This window comes from Barbatula barbatula, assembly GCF_947034865.1.
Source record: "Barbatula barbatula genome assembly, chromosome: 8".
Taxonomy (NCBI): domain Eukaryota; kingdom Metazoa; phylum Chordata; class Actinopteri; order Cypriniformes; family Nemacheilidae; genus Barbatula; species Barbatula barbatula.
The window spans coordinates 4,822,629-4,840,822 of record NC_136771.1 but is presented as its reverse complement, the minus strand read 5'-3'; the positions used below and the strand labels follow the sequence as shown (position 1 = coordinate 4,840,822).

General features: G+C 39.2%; 1 protein-coding gene across 4 annotated transcripts in view; it reads right to left on the bottom strand.

The window, feature by feature from the left end:
* Positions 1 to 18,194, bottom strand: part of pkn1a (protein kinase N1a) — a 32,658-nt gene that overhangs the window by 10,421 nt on the left and 4,043 nt on the right. The window contains exons 1-2 of one of the 4 annotated variants that reach the window (XM_079461468.1): positions 12,715 to 12,825; positions 205 to 505 (exon numbers count right to left, since the gene is read on the bottom strand). Coding sequence is in view for 3 of the 4 variants with exons in the window: in XM_079461465.1 (XP_079317591.1) it covers positions 205 to 505; positions 6,358 to 6,444 (388 nt within the window). In the remaining variant the exon portion in view is untranslated. Of the gene's footprint in view, positions 1 to 204; positions 506 to 1,971; positions 2,117 to 6,357; positions 6,634 to 12,714; positions 12,826 to 18,194 lie in introns of those variants that run through there. The other 3 variants (XM_079461465.1, XM_079461466.1, XM_079461467.1) reach the window with 3 other exon arrangements.

The window sequence follows — 18,194 nt, the reverse complement described above, 5'->3', positions numbered from 1 at the left end:
AAGTGCATTTTCAGATTTTACCTGAGGATTATGAGGGCACGTGAATTTCAAAAAGAGAATAATTTTTTATTTCACTGGGACTTTAAGACAACCAGTTTCCCGTGATCAAACAGTGGAATCAACTACTCAAAGTTTCACTTCTTAAATGAAATAAAAAATGTTTTTTACTATGACATCACAACTGCACAGTCTCCGCCCACTCACCACGTGAATCGTCGGTCCCTTTGACAACGATGTGAGCGTCCAGTTCCTGGAGCTCAGCGTGGAGCAAGTCCAGCCGTCGATTGGAGCTCCGTAACTGACTCTCCACCTGCTGAGCATTACGCTTATCAGTAGTGGCTCGGCGGAGGTTCTCCGCTCCCTCTTTAATCTTCAACTCCTTTCGGATTTCGCGACGGATTCGCTCCCTCTGTTCGTCCAAGCGCTGCTGAACGCTGGAGTCGGAGAAATCAGAGTTGTGGTCCAAGCCCAGCTGCTCTAGAACGGACAACCCGCCGGGATCACTCTGCAAAAAGAAAGACGAAACTATGATTAAGAAAGTCTCCTGTTAGGACTTTACTTCTGTCGCCATTTGGTCAAATGAACATAATTCATGAAATGTTAAATGACCAAACTATGTGTCATTTTGGCTTTGGGTGAATTTAAAACCCAAATGATAAAACAAAGAAAGCCCAGAGGTGCAATGACAACAACAATGGGAATCGCTTTGAAACTATTGGAAAATGTGCATAGACATTGTTGCTGGGAATAAATTATGAATCATTTCCCAGACATAACTGACATGAAAATTAAGAGGGAAATACATTTGTCCAGCATACTGTTTGTACTTTTATCAATGATTCAATTTCATTAATATTGTAGAGATTGCTAACCAAACCTAACCTCTATTTCCAGGTGGACGGATAAAACCTATTCACCTTGAACCCCCTCCAAAATAAATATTTATGAGTTAAGCGCACATGAACATTACCACAAAGTAGTTATTATGAGTTGGGAAAGTTATTAAAAAAGGTAGACATTTAACTGTATATTTAAAAGAGCAATTGTTTAATTTGAGACAACATTTGCACTTTGTCTTGAACCTGATACCTGATTATTAAGAGTTTTTGACTCGTAAATATGAAATTCCCAAAAGGAAACAATTTTTCTTGATCTGTCAGACTATACATAAAGTTTACCTAAAGAGATTTCCCAAAATCTGTGTAAAATTATCATAGCTTGATTCCACATAAATATACTGAAAAATACATCATCAACTATTTATAGAACTACATTTTTCAAGCAAAGATTAGAATTACAAACAAAACATTTTTAACTTCAGCTCTCACAGAAAGCAACAGACTACACATTAACATCAGATTCCAGACATTTGGGGTCACTTTCCCTATTGTTTTCCATCCTGCTAATCATGACTTCCACATCAAGATACTGTTTGCTGCGTCAAAGATCAGTAACAATATAACACGGCCTTCCAAAAACAAATTACGCCGAAACACTTGCATTTCATGTCAATGCATCGGTTCTCATTAGTTTTGAAACACAAATAAACAACAATGCCTTTGTCCAAGAGATTTTCAATGTACGCAACAAGGCGAATGCAAAGCAACAGTGTCATACAAACATATCAGATAAAACATGAACCAGACGGAAATCTTATTAGGAACTGACACGGTTTAAAAATACACACAAAAATGCTTCAATCAAAAACTGCGACCTCAAAAAACCTTCAGAGTCGAACAACTTCAATAAAACTTCAAAAGAACATTTTTACAGGTTACATGTGTTTGCCCACTGAACACAACCAATAAACAAGATATAAACACAGCAACAAAGACAGAATTTAAAATAAAAAAAATATGCCATAACAACATTTCCTCTCATGTTTACTACATTAGACATGGCTCGCGTCGAGACAATAATCGGTCGACAGTATTCCGCCGACCAACAATCTGGAAAATCCTGGAATGTCACCTGTATGTCCAGATACTCCCAATGATCCCATTCGCCAGACCAACACATTCTCCTCTCACCAGCACGATGACACCAATATCCAGCCGCATAGAGAGAGCGGGAGCAAAAGAAAAGAGACAGCGATACGGAGGAAGGGAAAGCTATGGTTGAGGGTCGCCCTCCCTGTGCAGGATATCCGGCTAAACTTCAGCACAGTCTCTTCCTGTTTTCTGTGAGGCTCGGGCATTTACTAGATGACACCGGCGAGGGGGGGTGCACATACTTTTTGCTTTCATGTTTAAGTAATATTGTCCATGAGTATGTAAAGTGAATACTTTGCTAATTCCCTAATGTTTGAGAAAAGTGTAGATGTAGTTTCAAAACTGTTTCAAACCACTGATTTACACGTCATAGAAGAGAGCAGAGAAACAGTGGGAGGGAAACTTTCAGAATTGATTCAGATAAGGAAAGAGAGAGAAAGAGAGAGAAAGAGAGAGAAAGAGAGAGAAAGAGAGAGAAGGAGAGAGAAAGAGAGAGAAGGAGAGAGAAGGAGAGAGAAGGAGAGAGAAAGAGAGAGAGACAAAGCTGTTATCTAGTTCTGAACTGCAGTTGTTTAAGTTTATTTTAAATTCATTCAAGCATCCTTCCCTGCTTCAGAGACACTTTAAACCCAAGTATTACAGCAATCTATGCCGTTTTGTGTCTTACGGTGATGCACAATAAAAGTGCACTTAACAAATTGCAGTACATTTATGGCTACATGCAAGTATAACTTTCTTTTGCTGTAGTATAACTGCAGCTCATCTGCACTTCACTGCAGCCAAACAGTCTTCTTCATGATATAATTACAGTTTCACGGAAAAGTAACCTTTGAAATCAAAGACTTAGACTGAAACAAAGACTTGAGATATTGAGCAATGAGGTCTTCAACCTTTTTACGGACACCTTGACTGATACAGAAAAGAAGCAGGGACCTGTTTGGTACATAATTTGTATAGACGGTTTCATTATCAAAAGACCCCCTGCAGTTCCAAAACGAACCCGCTAGGACAGTGGTTCTCAAACTTTGTAATAGTGCATCGCTTTGTGGGCCCCCCCAAATAAAAACTTGGAATCTAAAACTTAGAATTTGAATGAAACCCCAAAAAACCTAAATGTTATACAATGCTGGAACATCAATACTTCTGGTTGGTTGTCTAGTCTTTCTTATGTTTATTTGCAAAAAATGTATCAATGTATACTTTTCATACATCACACAATATGTGGCACCCCTGGATCTGTCTTGGGGCCCCCCAGTTTGAGAACCACTGCCCTAGGGGTCACGGATCCCCTGTTGAAAACACATTGTTGTGACCGGCGACAAGTTATAAAAAAAACAATATGCTACTGCACATGTGATGTTTAATGTTATGCAGATTGTATTTTGGACCAATGAGATGTCCTTGGGGGCGTGGTTAGCAAGTACGATATCATCAAGTCACGACAAGACATTCATACGTCAAGACATTAATTTATTATGACAGTTTAGGCTTAAAACTCAAGATATATGGGCTGTTGACAGACTTATCATACATGTATCGTATAGTGTGACATAACAAATTACAAAACAAACCATGGACCGCGGAACGCATCTGAACAAGGGGGGGCCATAATTTCAAGTCACGCGGAGGGGGTGGGGCGCAAATGCATTGAAACAGACAATATTACTGATATATTAAATAACGTTGCGGAGCACTTTATTTTATTCCGACACCACACAGTCACATCTACAGTACACACATGATGAACACGCACACATGTTTCCTCAGGTTAACCCCTCTGATCCCACTTACATTCACACACAACAGGCCAAGCCTATTTACACATAAACGCACAGATGAAACTATAGCAAACACATAAAGTACATCCAGTCCACAACCACAACTCATCTTGCTGCCTTGAATCTAAATCAACATCATAGTCATTATCATCACAAGTCAAGACATTATTATCAGATTGATGTGCAGAGCCGCACAGACACACACTCACACCCACAAAACAAGAAAAGTTTTCCGCTCGTGTCACAAAATGTCAGCCAGTTAAAATCTTTGAACCACTGATATTGAACTGATCTTGCTTGTTGTGAAGACCCAGTCCCCTGTACCTTTTTGGTCTTCATAAGAACAGCAGGGTTTTGTGAGATCCCCGCAGCACTCACTTGTACGGTGGCTGTCGGTAGCTTGGCTTGAAGCCGGAGGAGAGCAGCTAGCGGGCTCGTCTGAGTCTGTGGTGGAGATGGACGCTCCGGGTCTGTTGTTGAGGCGACAGTGGAAGCTGGAGTAGTTTGCTCATTTTGTTTTGCCAGTTTATTTGTTAAAAATCTGACATTGACTTCTGTCCCTTCATTGTCGCAGCCTGGTAATGCCGCCAGCGGTTAAACAGGTGCCCGCTGTTAGCTCGCGACGATGCTCTCACATGACAGACCTAGTAACTACGTCAACGTAACGTCGTAGTTGATAAACAATGCACACTAATTTCAAATCAAAATGCAGTAGTCAGTGTGAGTTTTTTTTATCGCAGCAGTTGGTGAGAGTGAGTGAAGCTGTGTGGTGACTAGTATTGTTTGGCTCGTAAAAACACGGATACAACTTAGGCTTTTATTCATATCAGATAGTTTGTCAGAGTACAAAAGTTGCCCGGGCCGTGGCCCCCCTGGCCCCCCCAGTTCCGCGGTCTATGAAACAAACAGTTAATTAGCTATATCATTTTATATGATTATATTTATACTAGACGATTACAAAGAAGAGAAATCTGTCTTATGCTATTTTTTTATGTAACAGGACACATTTACACATTTATTTGTCAACAAACCATATGTCAAATTTCCAATACTGTTAAAATAATCAAACAGAAATACAGGGTAAAAACTTAAAAAAGAAATAATTATAATAATAACAATAATTTTCACTCTCTTTCACTCTCACAACGAAACCTAACAGCCTGATCTAAAAACAAACACACACAGAAGAGCCCGAGGCATTTAAATGCAAAACAGGTTTAACACCAGAAGAGATTCCACCGCAGATAAAGATGCGCACAGTGACTTGGCTTTCACATATACGTTTAGCCTGCAGAAAAACGCATGAGTCATATACAAACCGGAGATGCGAGGACCGTCTTTAAAAAGCGGGCTTTTAAGAAGCTTTTCATGACCAACCTACACTTTTGGTGCAAGGCATTATTTTACAAACGCAACAGTCATGTGGTGTGTGTACACTCATTTGAATCTACATGTCTGAAAACACATGTGATGGCTGGAGCGACATTACACTTCTTTCTAAGAAACTATGGGAAGTCTAATTAAAAACAATGCAATGGTTGAATGGATACACCCTGCAATAACTTTTAATAACTGGTTGCAAAACCACAAATAAGAGTAAGAGTAAACTTAAAAAAAATATTGAGTTATTTCAACACAGCATTGGGTCAAAAAAGGACAAACCCAACAGTTGGGTTATAAATTAGCCTATGCTGGGTCGTTTCAGACTTGGGTCAAATATTTAAATTTTCTGGGTCAATTTAACCCAAGTGTTGGGATTGTCAATTTTTGACCCAACATTGTGTTGAAATAACCCCTTATTTTTATTTTTGCAACCAGTTATTAAAAGTTATTGCAGGGTGTATCTGTTCAACCATTGCATTGTTTTTAAATAAGACTTCCCATAATTTCTTAGCCAGAATAAAGTAAGATCAGTGTAAAATATAATTAACATTGGTTTGAACTTTGAAAACAACACAGGATTACATTTAACAAGTTTTACAAGAATGCAATAAAAAGATCTTCTGAGAGACACGGTTTCAGCAAAAATGTGTCAAACGGACCTCTGAGGAACAGTAAAACCACAGCAAAAGAAACCTCAGAGAGTCAGATGCTAAATATCTGACACAAAGGAAAAGCATAAACAATGACAGAAGAACACAAGACAGAGGCAGACGAGAGGAAATGACGTGACGCGCTTCGCAAAGATATCAGACAGGGGTTTTGTCCACAAAGAAAACAAAAAGTAAATCCACACAGGAACACAGTTTAACACCTGAAATAACACACAAACAGAGAAATACATTGCGATGACATTGTGTTTTTTCATTGTCAATGTTTTCTGTGTGTTATTGTGTGTCAATCATCATCATAATAGCAAAGACTGAGACAAACAAAAAAAACGGAAGGAAGTGCAAATTAATGCACAGAGCAGCATTACAACACCGCATAAAGAAACTTGCACGACACAAAGTCTCTCTATCTCACGGATTCACAAATCCAAATATAATTTATTCCATTCAAATTGTTTCGTTTCAGATTCCACTTAAAAACTTTAATGGTCAACAAAAAGTTTTTTGTCTCAGGTAAAGTGTCAACATCAAGCCTACCCCGTGTTGTGCAGCCGCAGGCTCGGGGAAAATGATGTCGTCGTGTTGCTCGTCGAGGGACATATTTCTTCCCTCCTCGTTGGCCATGTCACACCCTCTATAACACCGCCTCTGCCCACCCGGGCGTGATAAATAGTTATACTAATAAAATCTCCCTCTGGAGCGGCAGTAAGTCTGCTGGGACCCTCTTTATCAATCCCACCGCAGATGTCTGAGACGGCTTCCTCTTCCACGAACGAAAGGTGAAGAAACGGAAACAATGTGCGGGCAGAGGGTGAAGAAACACAGAAGACAGCTAGAGAAAGTGTGACTAAGCCCCACCCATTGACTTCCTTAACTTTGACAGTAACTCAAGTCAATTGAAAGTTTTACCAATCATGGGAAAGAAAGAAAGAAAGAACGAAAGAAAGAAAGAAAAGGCAGAGCGGGCGGTATTTTGTTGATTAAAATAGAGCCTATAAGTAAAGATTTTTTAGGTGCAAATTTAATTTCATTTAGTTTTGTGCAATTTCATTTTGTAGATCTAATTCTATATATTTGTGAATTCATTTTTGACAAACTCTTTACATATTGTATAAAAATATAATTAAAAAATAGAAACATTATCCTGGATGCACTCTCATGTTTGACCACTAGGGGCATTGCTGCCTGAAATCAACCATTCGACGGTCTCTGTTTTACGTCAATGTAAAGGAGGAACCTTCATTGATGTTATTTTGGAAGAGTGTATCTGCTATCATAGCAGGAATGCAGATGCAAACAGATGATGCGTAAAAGAGTCGCTCAATAATGGGGACGTAAAGATTAGAGTGAGCAGAGTTTACTGTAACCAATCTGGTTCCCTTCCGCTTTACTTATGGTACGAGACATCACTGGACACTTGTCTGGAATTGTCTGGAAGGCCATCTTGATTGTGTTTTTAGACTGTCCCTAAAAGTTGCGGTGTAATGAAGAATTAATGCCATAATGTTAGCCATCTAAAATTAACCTTAACGTCTGTGTGTGCAATTTAGGGACACCATCTTTAAGTAACACTGGCTTAAAATCCCTATAAAGGCTCCTACAAACAGGTTAATATTAGATATGCACCGATACTATATTTCTCCACAGATACCGGTAGCCGATTATTCAGAGTAATATCTGCCGATGCTGAAGATTAAATGAATATTTCTTAACTTTCTGAATGTCATTAATTCATATAATAACTATAATTATTGAACATCAAACTGGTGATGTTTCTTAACATTTTCTATATACAGAGCACACGTTTGTGACATTTTCCTGTCCTCTTTTGAGTGACAGAATATGATGATTTTAAACAGCCGAAAGCCGATAGTGTATAAAAATTAGCTTTTATCGTCCAATACAGATTATTCGCAGAAATATCCGTGCGTCTCTAGTTAATATAAATATACTTTAATAAATTATAATCTTACACGTATCTAAAAAACAATCTTACAGCTACCAAACATAACTATTGCCTCTCTATCGCCATCTCTGTTTGAAAGATAAAATTGCAGGTTCAGTGAGTTGAAATCAAATGACAACAAAGATATAAGCCTGTATGGTTTCTGTCTGTATGTTGCTATGGCTAAAAAGCGTCTGTAACGTGACTGAACGTATATCTATTAATAACACAATATTTTCCTACTACTTAATGTTACTACATTATATCATATTTAACTGCTTATTTAGACATCAACATTCGGGTTTAACTTTTTTGGTCAAGTGTCACGAATAAACATTTACGATAATGCGGGGCAGCATAGAACTGAGCGGCACTTGAAGAAGGTCTCCCAGACAACCCTGATGTTAGCTCTCGTTCTATTCAAGCTGAACTACACCACAGCATTGCTCAGTCTCAGGTCACGCTTGAAACACACACACACAGGGATCTCTATTCAACTGCTGGGGCTCGTGAGAATGGCAGCGAATCTGAGCTCCGTCAAGCCCCTCAGGCGGAATCACTGTCCTCCATTCTGTCTTCCACTCTCGGGCCAGTCAAGAGCTCGCTCTGGACTTCTTTACCCTCATTTTACCTCCGGGCGGCTGGATACGTCAGACAGAGAGAAATAAAGAAACAGTGTTTGAGACAGAGAAACAGAGGGAAAGGCAAAGACTGTGACAAAGAGATAAACTAGGACTGTGAGGGAAAGGAGCAAAGGGGGAGCAGTTGGGCAACAGTGGGGAAATAGGAAATGGGTCACAAGGACAGGAATTCTCCAACTGTGTTTTAGTTGTCAGTTTGTTAGCTGTCTGCATGGGAAATGCTCTTAGGAAGGATTGCATCTTTAAATTCACCCCGTGGCTATCGTAGTTATGTACACATAGACTTTTCATGCTATGGGATGCTACATTAGGTTGCCGCCATATTGCAACAGTCCACTCTTATTATTCATTTACTAGTCATTCAGGCAACTCATCGACTAACCATTTAAAAAGATGTAAATTTGCCTGTCCCTAAAGGAAACATCAGAAAACCCCCACAAATTTCAGACTAAACATGGCCATGAGATCACAAAAACACTGGAAAAAGGAAGGAAGTAGAAAAAAGTGAACAGAAGCTTATGGTCGCCTTTTTTGCTACACACGGACACATCTGCAGCATTCCTGACATTCTCGCGTGGTGAACGTCAGTGTTAAATGTCAGGTTGATGAATGGACATGAACGCCCACCAACACAAGACTATATCTACACACACATATAAGGAGATTTTGGAGCAAAATTATATACATGACATAGACCCAGTCTGAATCTTTCCTGAGTTGTTTCAGGCAAGATAGTGGACGTTGGAAAACAAATGACAACTATGCTTGATTAACATTTTTTATTTTGTGTAGTTGTGTATTTGTTGGATATAATGGTTAAGATGCTGTCTTAGAAGGCTGCTTGCCCATGCAGAAAGCTGTCTATATTTTGAACAGAGCTCGAGTGTGTGAGTCCTTTAGGAGATCATTGTGTATTTCATCATGGGTTTCCAGTGAGCTCATTATGGGTTGGGATGAATGGTGTGTGTGTGAGCGTGCACATAGTTCAGATGAATAGTTTCATTGTAGCATCATCAGGAGAAAGCCGCCTTAAAATCTTGATTGTGCTCAAATCTGACCGAAGGAAGCTATCGTTGTACTTCAATCATTTTAAAGGTGCAATGTGTAATTTTTGGGTGGATCTTCAGAGGTGTATAAAGACCTTACTTAATGACCATAATCGAATAATTAAATAGCTGATTTAAAGCAAACCATCGCGATGTTCATATTGCGTTATGCATATGATACGATAGTTTCGATATATTGCACAGCCCTAGTATTTAAATGCTTTTTGTTAAAAGCAACGTTTTCATATATGACATAATAACAACACTTTCTATTTACAATAAAACAGTATCCACCGGCACTGATGTTTAATTGCTTGTTTTAATAATCGATTATTTGTTTTCATGCATCGATGCAGTAATAGTTCACATCTGCATCGTGATGCATCATATAACCGGTTATTTTTGACGGCCCTAATAAAATAGAATTTAACTTGGTCAAAACACACATTTTGGTATAAGGTCCGCATATGGTATCATTGACCTGTGTCATATACACTACTTTAAGCCTTGCATATTCCTCAACACGCTCTCTCGCTCTGTTCATACTAACTTGAAATACAAAATGTAACTGCCTTTCGTCTGAAGTAAAAACGATATCAAAGCACTTTGGTATAAAATTTGCGGCAAGAATGATTGACCCTAAGAAACATAGGTTGGTAGCATACAATCATTTTCTTTCACTAGAACGTGATCGCAAGCGACCAGAGGTACCCCTGTCCTGAAAGCACTCGCGAAGGCATGCATATGTTTCCCATTCATTATCATAAATGCCTCGTCCATTCAGGAAAACCCAAAGGGGATCAGAGGAGACTCAGGGTGCGGTGCCAGGGGCGTGTATAAACAAGGCATTAGACGATGACTGCCCACCACAGCGATTGCGACTAGTGTCATTTTGGGTGCAGTGAGTGGATTTTAAAGGAAATGCTTGCTTGCTTAGACTCAAGGGTTTACAGAAGCAGTGAACAGGTGCATCTCTTTTGAGCGCTGTTCTATGTGGCTGTGCTCTTCTCATCAGCTGAGATGTAGGATGACCCATTCAGGTGGTTTTTCATTGTGCGGGTAAATCCTCTATTACAAGGGGATACACTTACACTTACACAAGACCCATCTGACACACAATACAGACATCTGATGTATGAGAGGGGGTGGATTAAATGTGGCCCAGTTCATCTGTAACCCACATGTCAACATAGACTACCTCATAGTTCTGCTGACTAACATGACGGTATTGAGAAGATATTTAACTGAACAACACAACAACACACACTATTAACGTGAATGTTGTGGCTGCTACGATCCACTAGATGTCACTTTTCTTTTTACAACAGGTGGATGTTACAACAGGGAGAGGCAGTGTTCATTCATTACTTAATTTACATGGCAGATGCAGCGGGCGTGCCGTCGAATTTAACATCACCTACATAAAAAGGCAGCGGTTCATATGATTGCAGCTCCTCTTTACAGCTAATTTTGTGAAATTGTGTTTGTTATACTGTATCTTTTATGTAAAATAACCTGTTCTGTTTCAAGTTGGTGGCTCTTAATCACATTTTTTAATTCACCATTGTAATGTGATATTTAGTCATCTTTTTTAGAAATATCTGTAGGATTTGTATTAAATCTATAGTCATTGTCTCGAAACGAGAATCTAAACGAGAGTTTGTGAATCTGAATCGAATCGGAACATCAGAATCGATACCCAGCCCTAGAATTTTATTTTGCATTATTTTAAAAGAAAACTATGACATGATGTTTATTTGCATGACTATGACAAACAGTGCGGGTTAATGTGTCACTTGCAGCATCATTTACAAATATAGCTGCAAGCAGCAACACTGGGCCAAGCCAAAGGAGGTGCAGCATGTGCACCGCAGAGCCACGCCGGAGCAGAGCAACGAGAGCAAAAAAGGAGAATCTGTGATGAAAAAGGGACAGGTCAAGAAGAATAGGTGAAATCAAACTCAAAGCGCACAATCTACACACAAGCACAGAACACGCCCACAGCTGGATTTGAACCGCTGACCCCAAACACTCCACACTTGGCGACACACCACTGAGTCAACATCACACAACACAGGCTCCTGAGAAAAGCTGATAGATGTGTAAGTAGCGATATGTCACAATTACCAAAGTTGCAGCTATGACAGCGCACAGCCACAAGAACGATATGCAAGTGAAAAACTGTTTAAAAGACAGCTGTGAATGTAATCACAACGTACACTTCAACTATACAAGCAACCTCTTTGGACCTTGCTGTCTCGAGGCGTGTGCTTTATGTACGACTCAGTTGACATAGTGCACTCTGCCTGCTATCCCCGAAGGGGCTGAAATGAGACAGTTGAGCAAAAGTAAGAAAAATACAGTGTGCGGGAGAAACAGATGTCAGAAGTGACAATGAAAGATAGAATGTCATTTTGTACTTAACTTGTTTCTGATTTAACATATATTATAAACCAATTTTATTTGCTCTACATACATCACACTTTATTGTATTCAATTTATTTTATTACTATAGATTCAAGAGTCAAAGAAGCTTTATTGGCATGATAAAATACATTTTACATTGCCAAAGTACAAAGTGTACAGATTAAGATAAAAATAAAATAAAGTAAATAAATATCAATATAAACAGATAAAGTGCAAGACTAGACTAATCTTGCAGCCAGGGAATTTTCTCCCAGTATGTATGAAATATTGTCCTTTTGTTAAATAAAGTCTTGGTGGAAATTTGTAAACTGGGGGAAGAATGTTTCTCTGATGATACTATAATTATCTTTCTTTTCGTTTGTTTACATACTTGCACTATTAGTACGCACCCCAGCTGCAAATGCTTTGGCAATACGAATGTACATTTTGTCATGCCAATAAAATACCTTTCTATTGAAATTGAATTAAATAACAGAAATGCACAACACGAGCGTCGAACCAACAACCTCATGGACAAGCGTCTTGTGGTTTATCAGATGTGCCACTCAGTTGACATGCTTAACCCAGGATCCCGAGGAGATAGCATGAGTGGGAATGAACTCAAGAAGATAATATTGCATAGTGATGCTCAAAACTTTACATCCGGTCAGAATAATGCAATACGAGAAAGATACAATGTAAACAAAACCCCTCCAAAAACCAGTTATCTTAAATGTAATAAGCAAAACGAGTGTAATACGATATTATACAGATTTGAAGTCTAAACAACTATATTCTCACCATAGAACACATTTTGTGACATAATAACAATAGTATTTCCAAATGTATTACTTACAGTTGTGCGTTCTCTCTTCCGCTACGTCTTATGGAACGTCAGTTGGAGCGAACTGAATTCTGGGTTACGGCCCGTATCAAGTCCGCACGAGTCACCTCCCTATGCAACCACTATAAAAGGGGCTGAGCAAGAACACATCCGGGGATTTGAACGGTATTTGGCTAGGTGTGAACTTTGATTTGGTACTTGGATGCTTCCGATGACGTTTCACAAGGACACAAAACCAGATCGTTCTTCTTCTGTGTCTAATATTTAGAGTTTCTGCGTGACAGCGCCCTCTGGCTTTACCATGTTGTGGCATTAAATTGTAAATCATTGAGGAAACTGCGCATAAGAATTTCACAATACATCATCCCAGCCCTACAACAAAGATAAGAAATGCACCCATTCACTGAAAATACCCCACCTTTAGTTGAGCAGATTTACATTACAAACCTTGAAACTATGAGGGCAAAAAGACAAAGCAAAAGAAATAAATAAAAATAAAAGAATTGTTTATTAATCGATACAATTCTCAATGAATCAAGATTTTTATTTTAGGAGAAATTACTCTGTGTGAAACAGCACCTGTCACAAAAAACAAATGTTATGTACAGTAGGAAAGGCTTTCCTTAGCAGGTGATTTACTTTCAATCCTTGTTTGTGCTCTTTCAATCTAACATCTAGATTTTCACTTCTCTTAATTTAAGAGCTCCCGTTCGACTGCCTTCCCGAGATGGTATCCTCTGACATCACTAAACACGGTTGCTAAGGCATCAGTTGTCCTGGAAAGCTCTGTGTACACCTGTCTGTGACCACTCCCGATACAGGTTTCCGTCCTCGCATATATCATATACAACAAAGTACAAGTATCCCAACAGAGCTGATCATATCTAGTACATCCCATAAAATGTCCAAAAATATCCTGGAAGTGAACACACTCATCATGTATGTGTGATATTTGCATACGTTGAAAAAAGCTTCCTTGTGTGAATCGTCTGATCCTGTCGATGGAAGGAGAGGCTTGTGTTTCACTCTTATTCAACTTCCAAGTATCTTTGTTCAGCGTATGCATGTGTGTGCATAAGAAAATCCGTCCATCTCTTCCTGGAGTGGATCATTTACAGAGCGGCGCTTAATTTGTATTTATTTTAAAGGTCATCTCAGATTGGATGACTGGTGGAAGATTGTCGAGTTGTAACCGCTAATGTGTCGCTGTTTTAACAAATCGTATAACATGCGGACACACCCAGAGTCAGGGGACTGGGGCGAGACACGTTTACTTATAGAGGTTCACTTTCTCAAACACACTTCTACACACGTACACGCAGATATACACACATGGTCAAATACACAAACACAGGAAGGCGTGCACATACTCCTTTCTAAAGTGACAGACAAGTAGGACCGCAAGTGTTTTGCTGATCTATATAACACTCAAATGTTAAACGACTATTTTCTACATCTACTTTTGTGATAAAGAAAAATCATAATTAATTATTAAAATGTGACTGTATATAATAATCCGACTAAACAAACATTTTATTTTTCAAATATTTATTTTAACGTGTTGTGTAATCCTTACAATGATATCTGCAAAGCTATTTGATCAGCCAATGTTTGGGCACCATCTGTATCTGCCGATAACTAAACTGACTTGGAAGAGTCTGTAGTACAGTGACTGTAGTTTCATTGATGAGAAAAGAGTCCCCCAAATCCTAAATGTTCTATAAAAATGCAATCTGATCTACAAACAGAACGACTGCATCAAAATTTAGTTTGGAAATCCGAGAAAGCCAGGGGAGCGAATGAGAACTAAACAGTCTGATTAAAGCAGAGAGACGGGGTACAATTTTTTGGGGGCGTGGGGGTGTAGAGGGAGCAGAAGAGCAGCTGGCGTTTCTGCTTTGAACAAAGAGGATGGGGGGGGGGGAGAGAGAGAGAGAGAGATTACAGACGCTACTACACCCTGCGGATCAGTTTACACCACCCAAACTGTTGCAGCTCTCAGACAAAGAGCAACAGGACAGTGTGGATATATCTACAGTGCAGTGTGCTGGCTTTCAAATCATTAAAAATGAATGACTTTAGGATGTTTAAACAGGGTGGTTCCAAATAAATGATTTCACAGGACAAGGTGTATTGAAATGACTGAGGAAACATAATTTTTTTTGTTCATGTTGTAATCTCTCAGAATATTTTTAAAGTGATGGTTTATCCAAAAAAATATTTTTGTGCTCAAAACAAATGTACTCTTTATTTTGTTCTGATTTTCCTTTATACAGTTTAATCTAAATTTCCCATTGGAGCATAAGTGTAACAGGAAACAAGTCTTAAAACATGCTTGTAAAGGAGATGGCAGGCCCTGGCATTGTAAACAGTGAAAATGTAGCTTATCAGTTTTCTAATAACCTCAAACTTACAGTGACACAATGCACCTTCAAAATAACTTATATATAAATATAAATAAATAATTTAATTGTGTGTCCCTTTTTGGTCAAATAAATGCAACAAAAATGACAAAATTAGATTGTACAAAAATACATACAGCGGAGGTATTCATAAAGTGCAAACAAAACTTTAAACAGCTTTCCTGAATCCCTGAAATTGTAAACAAAATGAAACATCTGCATCCATTACTTTAGTTTCAACATTCTTCATTTACACATTTTTAGCCAGGAAGACAAGCCTGTCTACTACTACCTCTGGCTTGAGACATGCCCGGTTACATGTAACAATGCCCTCTCCCACACTGAAAAGCCTATCTGATGGGGCACTTGTAGCAGGGACAGACAAGTGTTTTTTGGGCAGATTACTGAGCCTTGTGAAGTTTGGTTCGTGACGCTTCCACCACTGAAGTGGATCAGTGTCTGGGTGTGCCGCTACCCTCTCAACAAAATCCATGTCGCAATTAGACGAGAGCGGCTTGCCAGAAGCCCCTCCCATGACGCGTATTTCACTCATGAATGGCGCGAATTACACACGCAAATGCACGAATTACACGCGTGAAAGAAGCGAGTAAACTCAAAATGTTCAAGCGTCCAACTACTCGCGAATAGCGCGTTTTATTCGCGCAACTCGCGTTTGGTGTGAACACTCGGGAGCGTCGGTCATAGAAGTTAAAGAGAAAACCGATTTTCATTAAAAAAAAAAAAAAAAAAATCGCCTTAAACGTCAAACTCGAGTTAATCGATAAAATCGATTTATCGCCCAGCCCTACCTTTAGCCAAAAGATTCTTTCTAACTTCGGAATACCTTGAAAGCGGTATTTGGCCCATGTTATAGCTGATACAGAGAAAGTATCAGGTAAAATGCAAATACAAAAACTACTAAATACGTCAAACAAATGCTTTTGATTTAAATAAGGTTTCATATTGATACAATCAACTTAAGGTGAATTGTCTAACACAAAAATTAAAAACCGATTCAGTATATAAACAAAAAAAATTTAAAAGCCAAGCAAGGTCTGTTTCTTTATAGCAGACCTGCATATCAGAGCCACATGACAGATGTAAACAAATGTGTCTAACCGGAAACCGTGTTATTGATATCTGGTCAGATTCACACAAATTTGTTGTTTAAATGTAAAGGTAGTTAAGTTGATATACTTAATGTAATGAAGTTGTAATTCAGTGTTATCCAGCCTTGACGTTATGTGCTATGTGCTATGAGATAGCAATTGCATCCAAGCTGTCCATGTATTTTAAACGTATAGTTTAAAGTACTTCTCCATTTTACTAGACGGGGGACAGCTGACAGACACACAATGCAGACGAACATCGTTTATTGTAATCCGGTGAACTTTATGTGAGCAGCGAGTACACATATTCATCTTCTCTTGTTCACAGCTCCTCTGTCATGTTCACAACTCTAGGTAGAGACGAATGACTTCCGGTGGGGCAGCAGATGTTTTCTCGCACCTTGACCATAAACGCAGAAGTGACCATGCATTGAGTCTATAGGAAGAGTCCCATAAAGGTTTTGAACGACATAAATGATGACAGAATTGTTATTTTTGTTGTAACGTTACAGTCATCTCAAATGGCCGAATGAGTAAACGCACCACAACTGACGATTCACTTAAACGAGATAACAAAAGAGAATCGGCTTGTGTTTACAAAGTAAATGAGCACTTTACACCCAGATCAATGTGTGGAGGACAAGCCCAAGGCATTGCCATAATGGCAGTGTGGTTTTAGTAATGGGATAGTTATGCAAGCAAAGCTCTGCTAATGCCGAGAACGCTGGATCATGAGCGGGACACATCATGGCAACTGATGTCACGACCGATGTTGCCATAACAGGGAGGAGCAGGAAGGGAACAAGGCTTCGGCAACACATGGGCAGAGTTTGCCTTCATGAGGTCATGAGAAAATGCAGCTGTTTTACACTTGGGGAAACAACGGGGAGGGAGGCGCTCGAGTTTCCGAACTAGTCGACGGAGCATTAAAACAGCTGTCGATTGGCTTAGAGAAAGAAAGACATAAGCGTTCTCTTTAAAGATAGATTTGTTACATACCTAAGAAGACCTAAAGGGATAGTTCACCTCGTTTTTGTTGAACACAAGAGAGATTTCGAAGAACGTTGATCCCCATTGACTTACATTGTATGGACGCAGAACCGCTGAGACATTTCTCAAAATATCGTCTATTGTCAAAAAGAGTCATACACGTGTTGAACAATACTACAGTGAATTCCTTTTTAGCTGAACTATCCCTTTAAGAGCCAAAGATAAATCGATGGCCCAGACAGACAAAACAAACCGGCACATGCTTCACCTCAGCAACAGTATCAAGGGATATTTATGGAAACCACCAAAGACAAACACAATCCGATCCAGGGCTCACACAATGACATAAACCTGGCCCAGGAGGTTAACACAAACACGAACAAGCACATGAGGGTCGGTAAACAGGTTGAGGGTGTGGTGAAGAAGCAGGACATGAAGTTACTGAAGAATACGATCTGGAGTTCCGGAAACAAAATGGAGTCCATTATGTCCGAACGGCAGACACATGTCCTCCTGATCCCCTCCAAAACTGCCCCATCAGCCAAAAACACCACAGCCAATCACATGTGAGCCATAACATTTACATTTAGGCATTTGGCAGACGCTTTTATGCAAACCGACTTACAAAGCATTATCCTATACATTTTACACCCTATATCCTGTTAACGCAATGCTCTTACCACTGAGCTACAGGAAAGCTATAACATTAGCCATAATATTTCTAGCCCATAGAAATTCAAGCATGCTTGTTGTTCTGAACTTGCATTCTTTAACTGAGATAATTTTTTGGAGAATTCCAAATAGTTTCATATAGTGAAATTAAATGAGGACTGGGACTGTTAAGTTTCAAAGAACCGATGAAGGTAAGGCTGCTCTGATTGATCGGTCGCCGATCATTATTGGCCAATAATCACTTTAAATAGCTTGATCTCTATAACAGCCGATCAAAAGGCACAAATCGTGTAGATCGTATGTTCAACTGCTGCGCTGT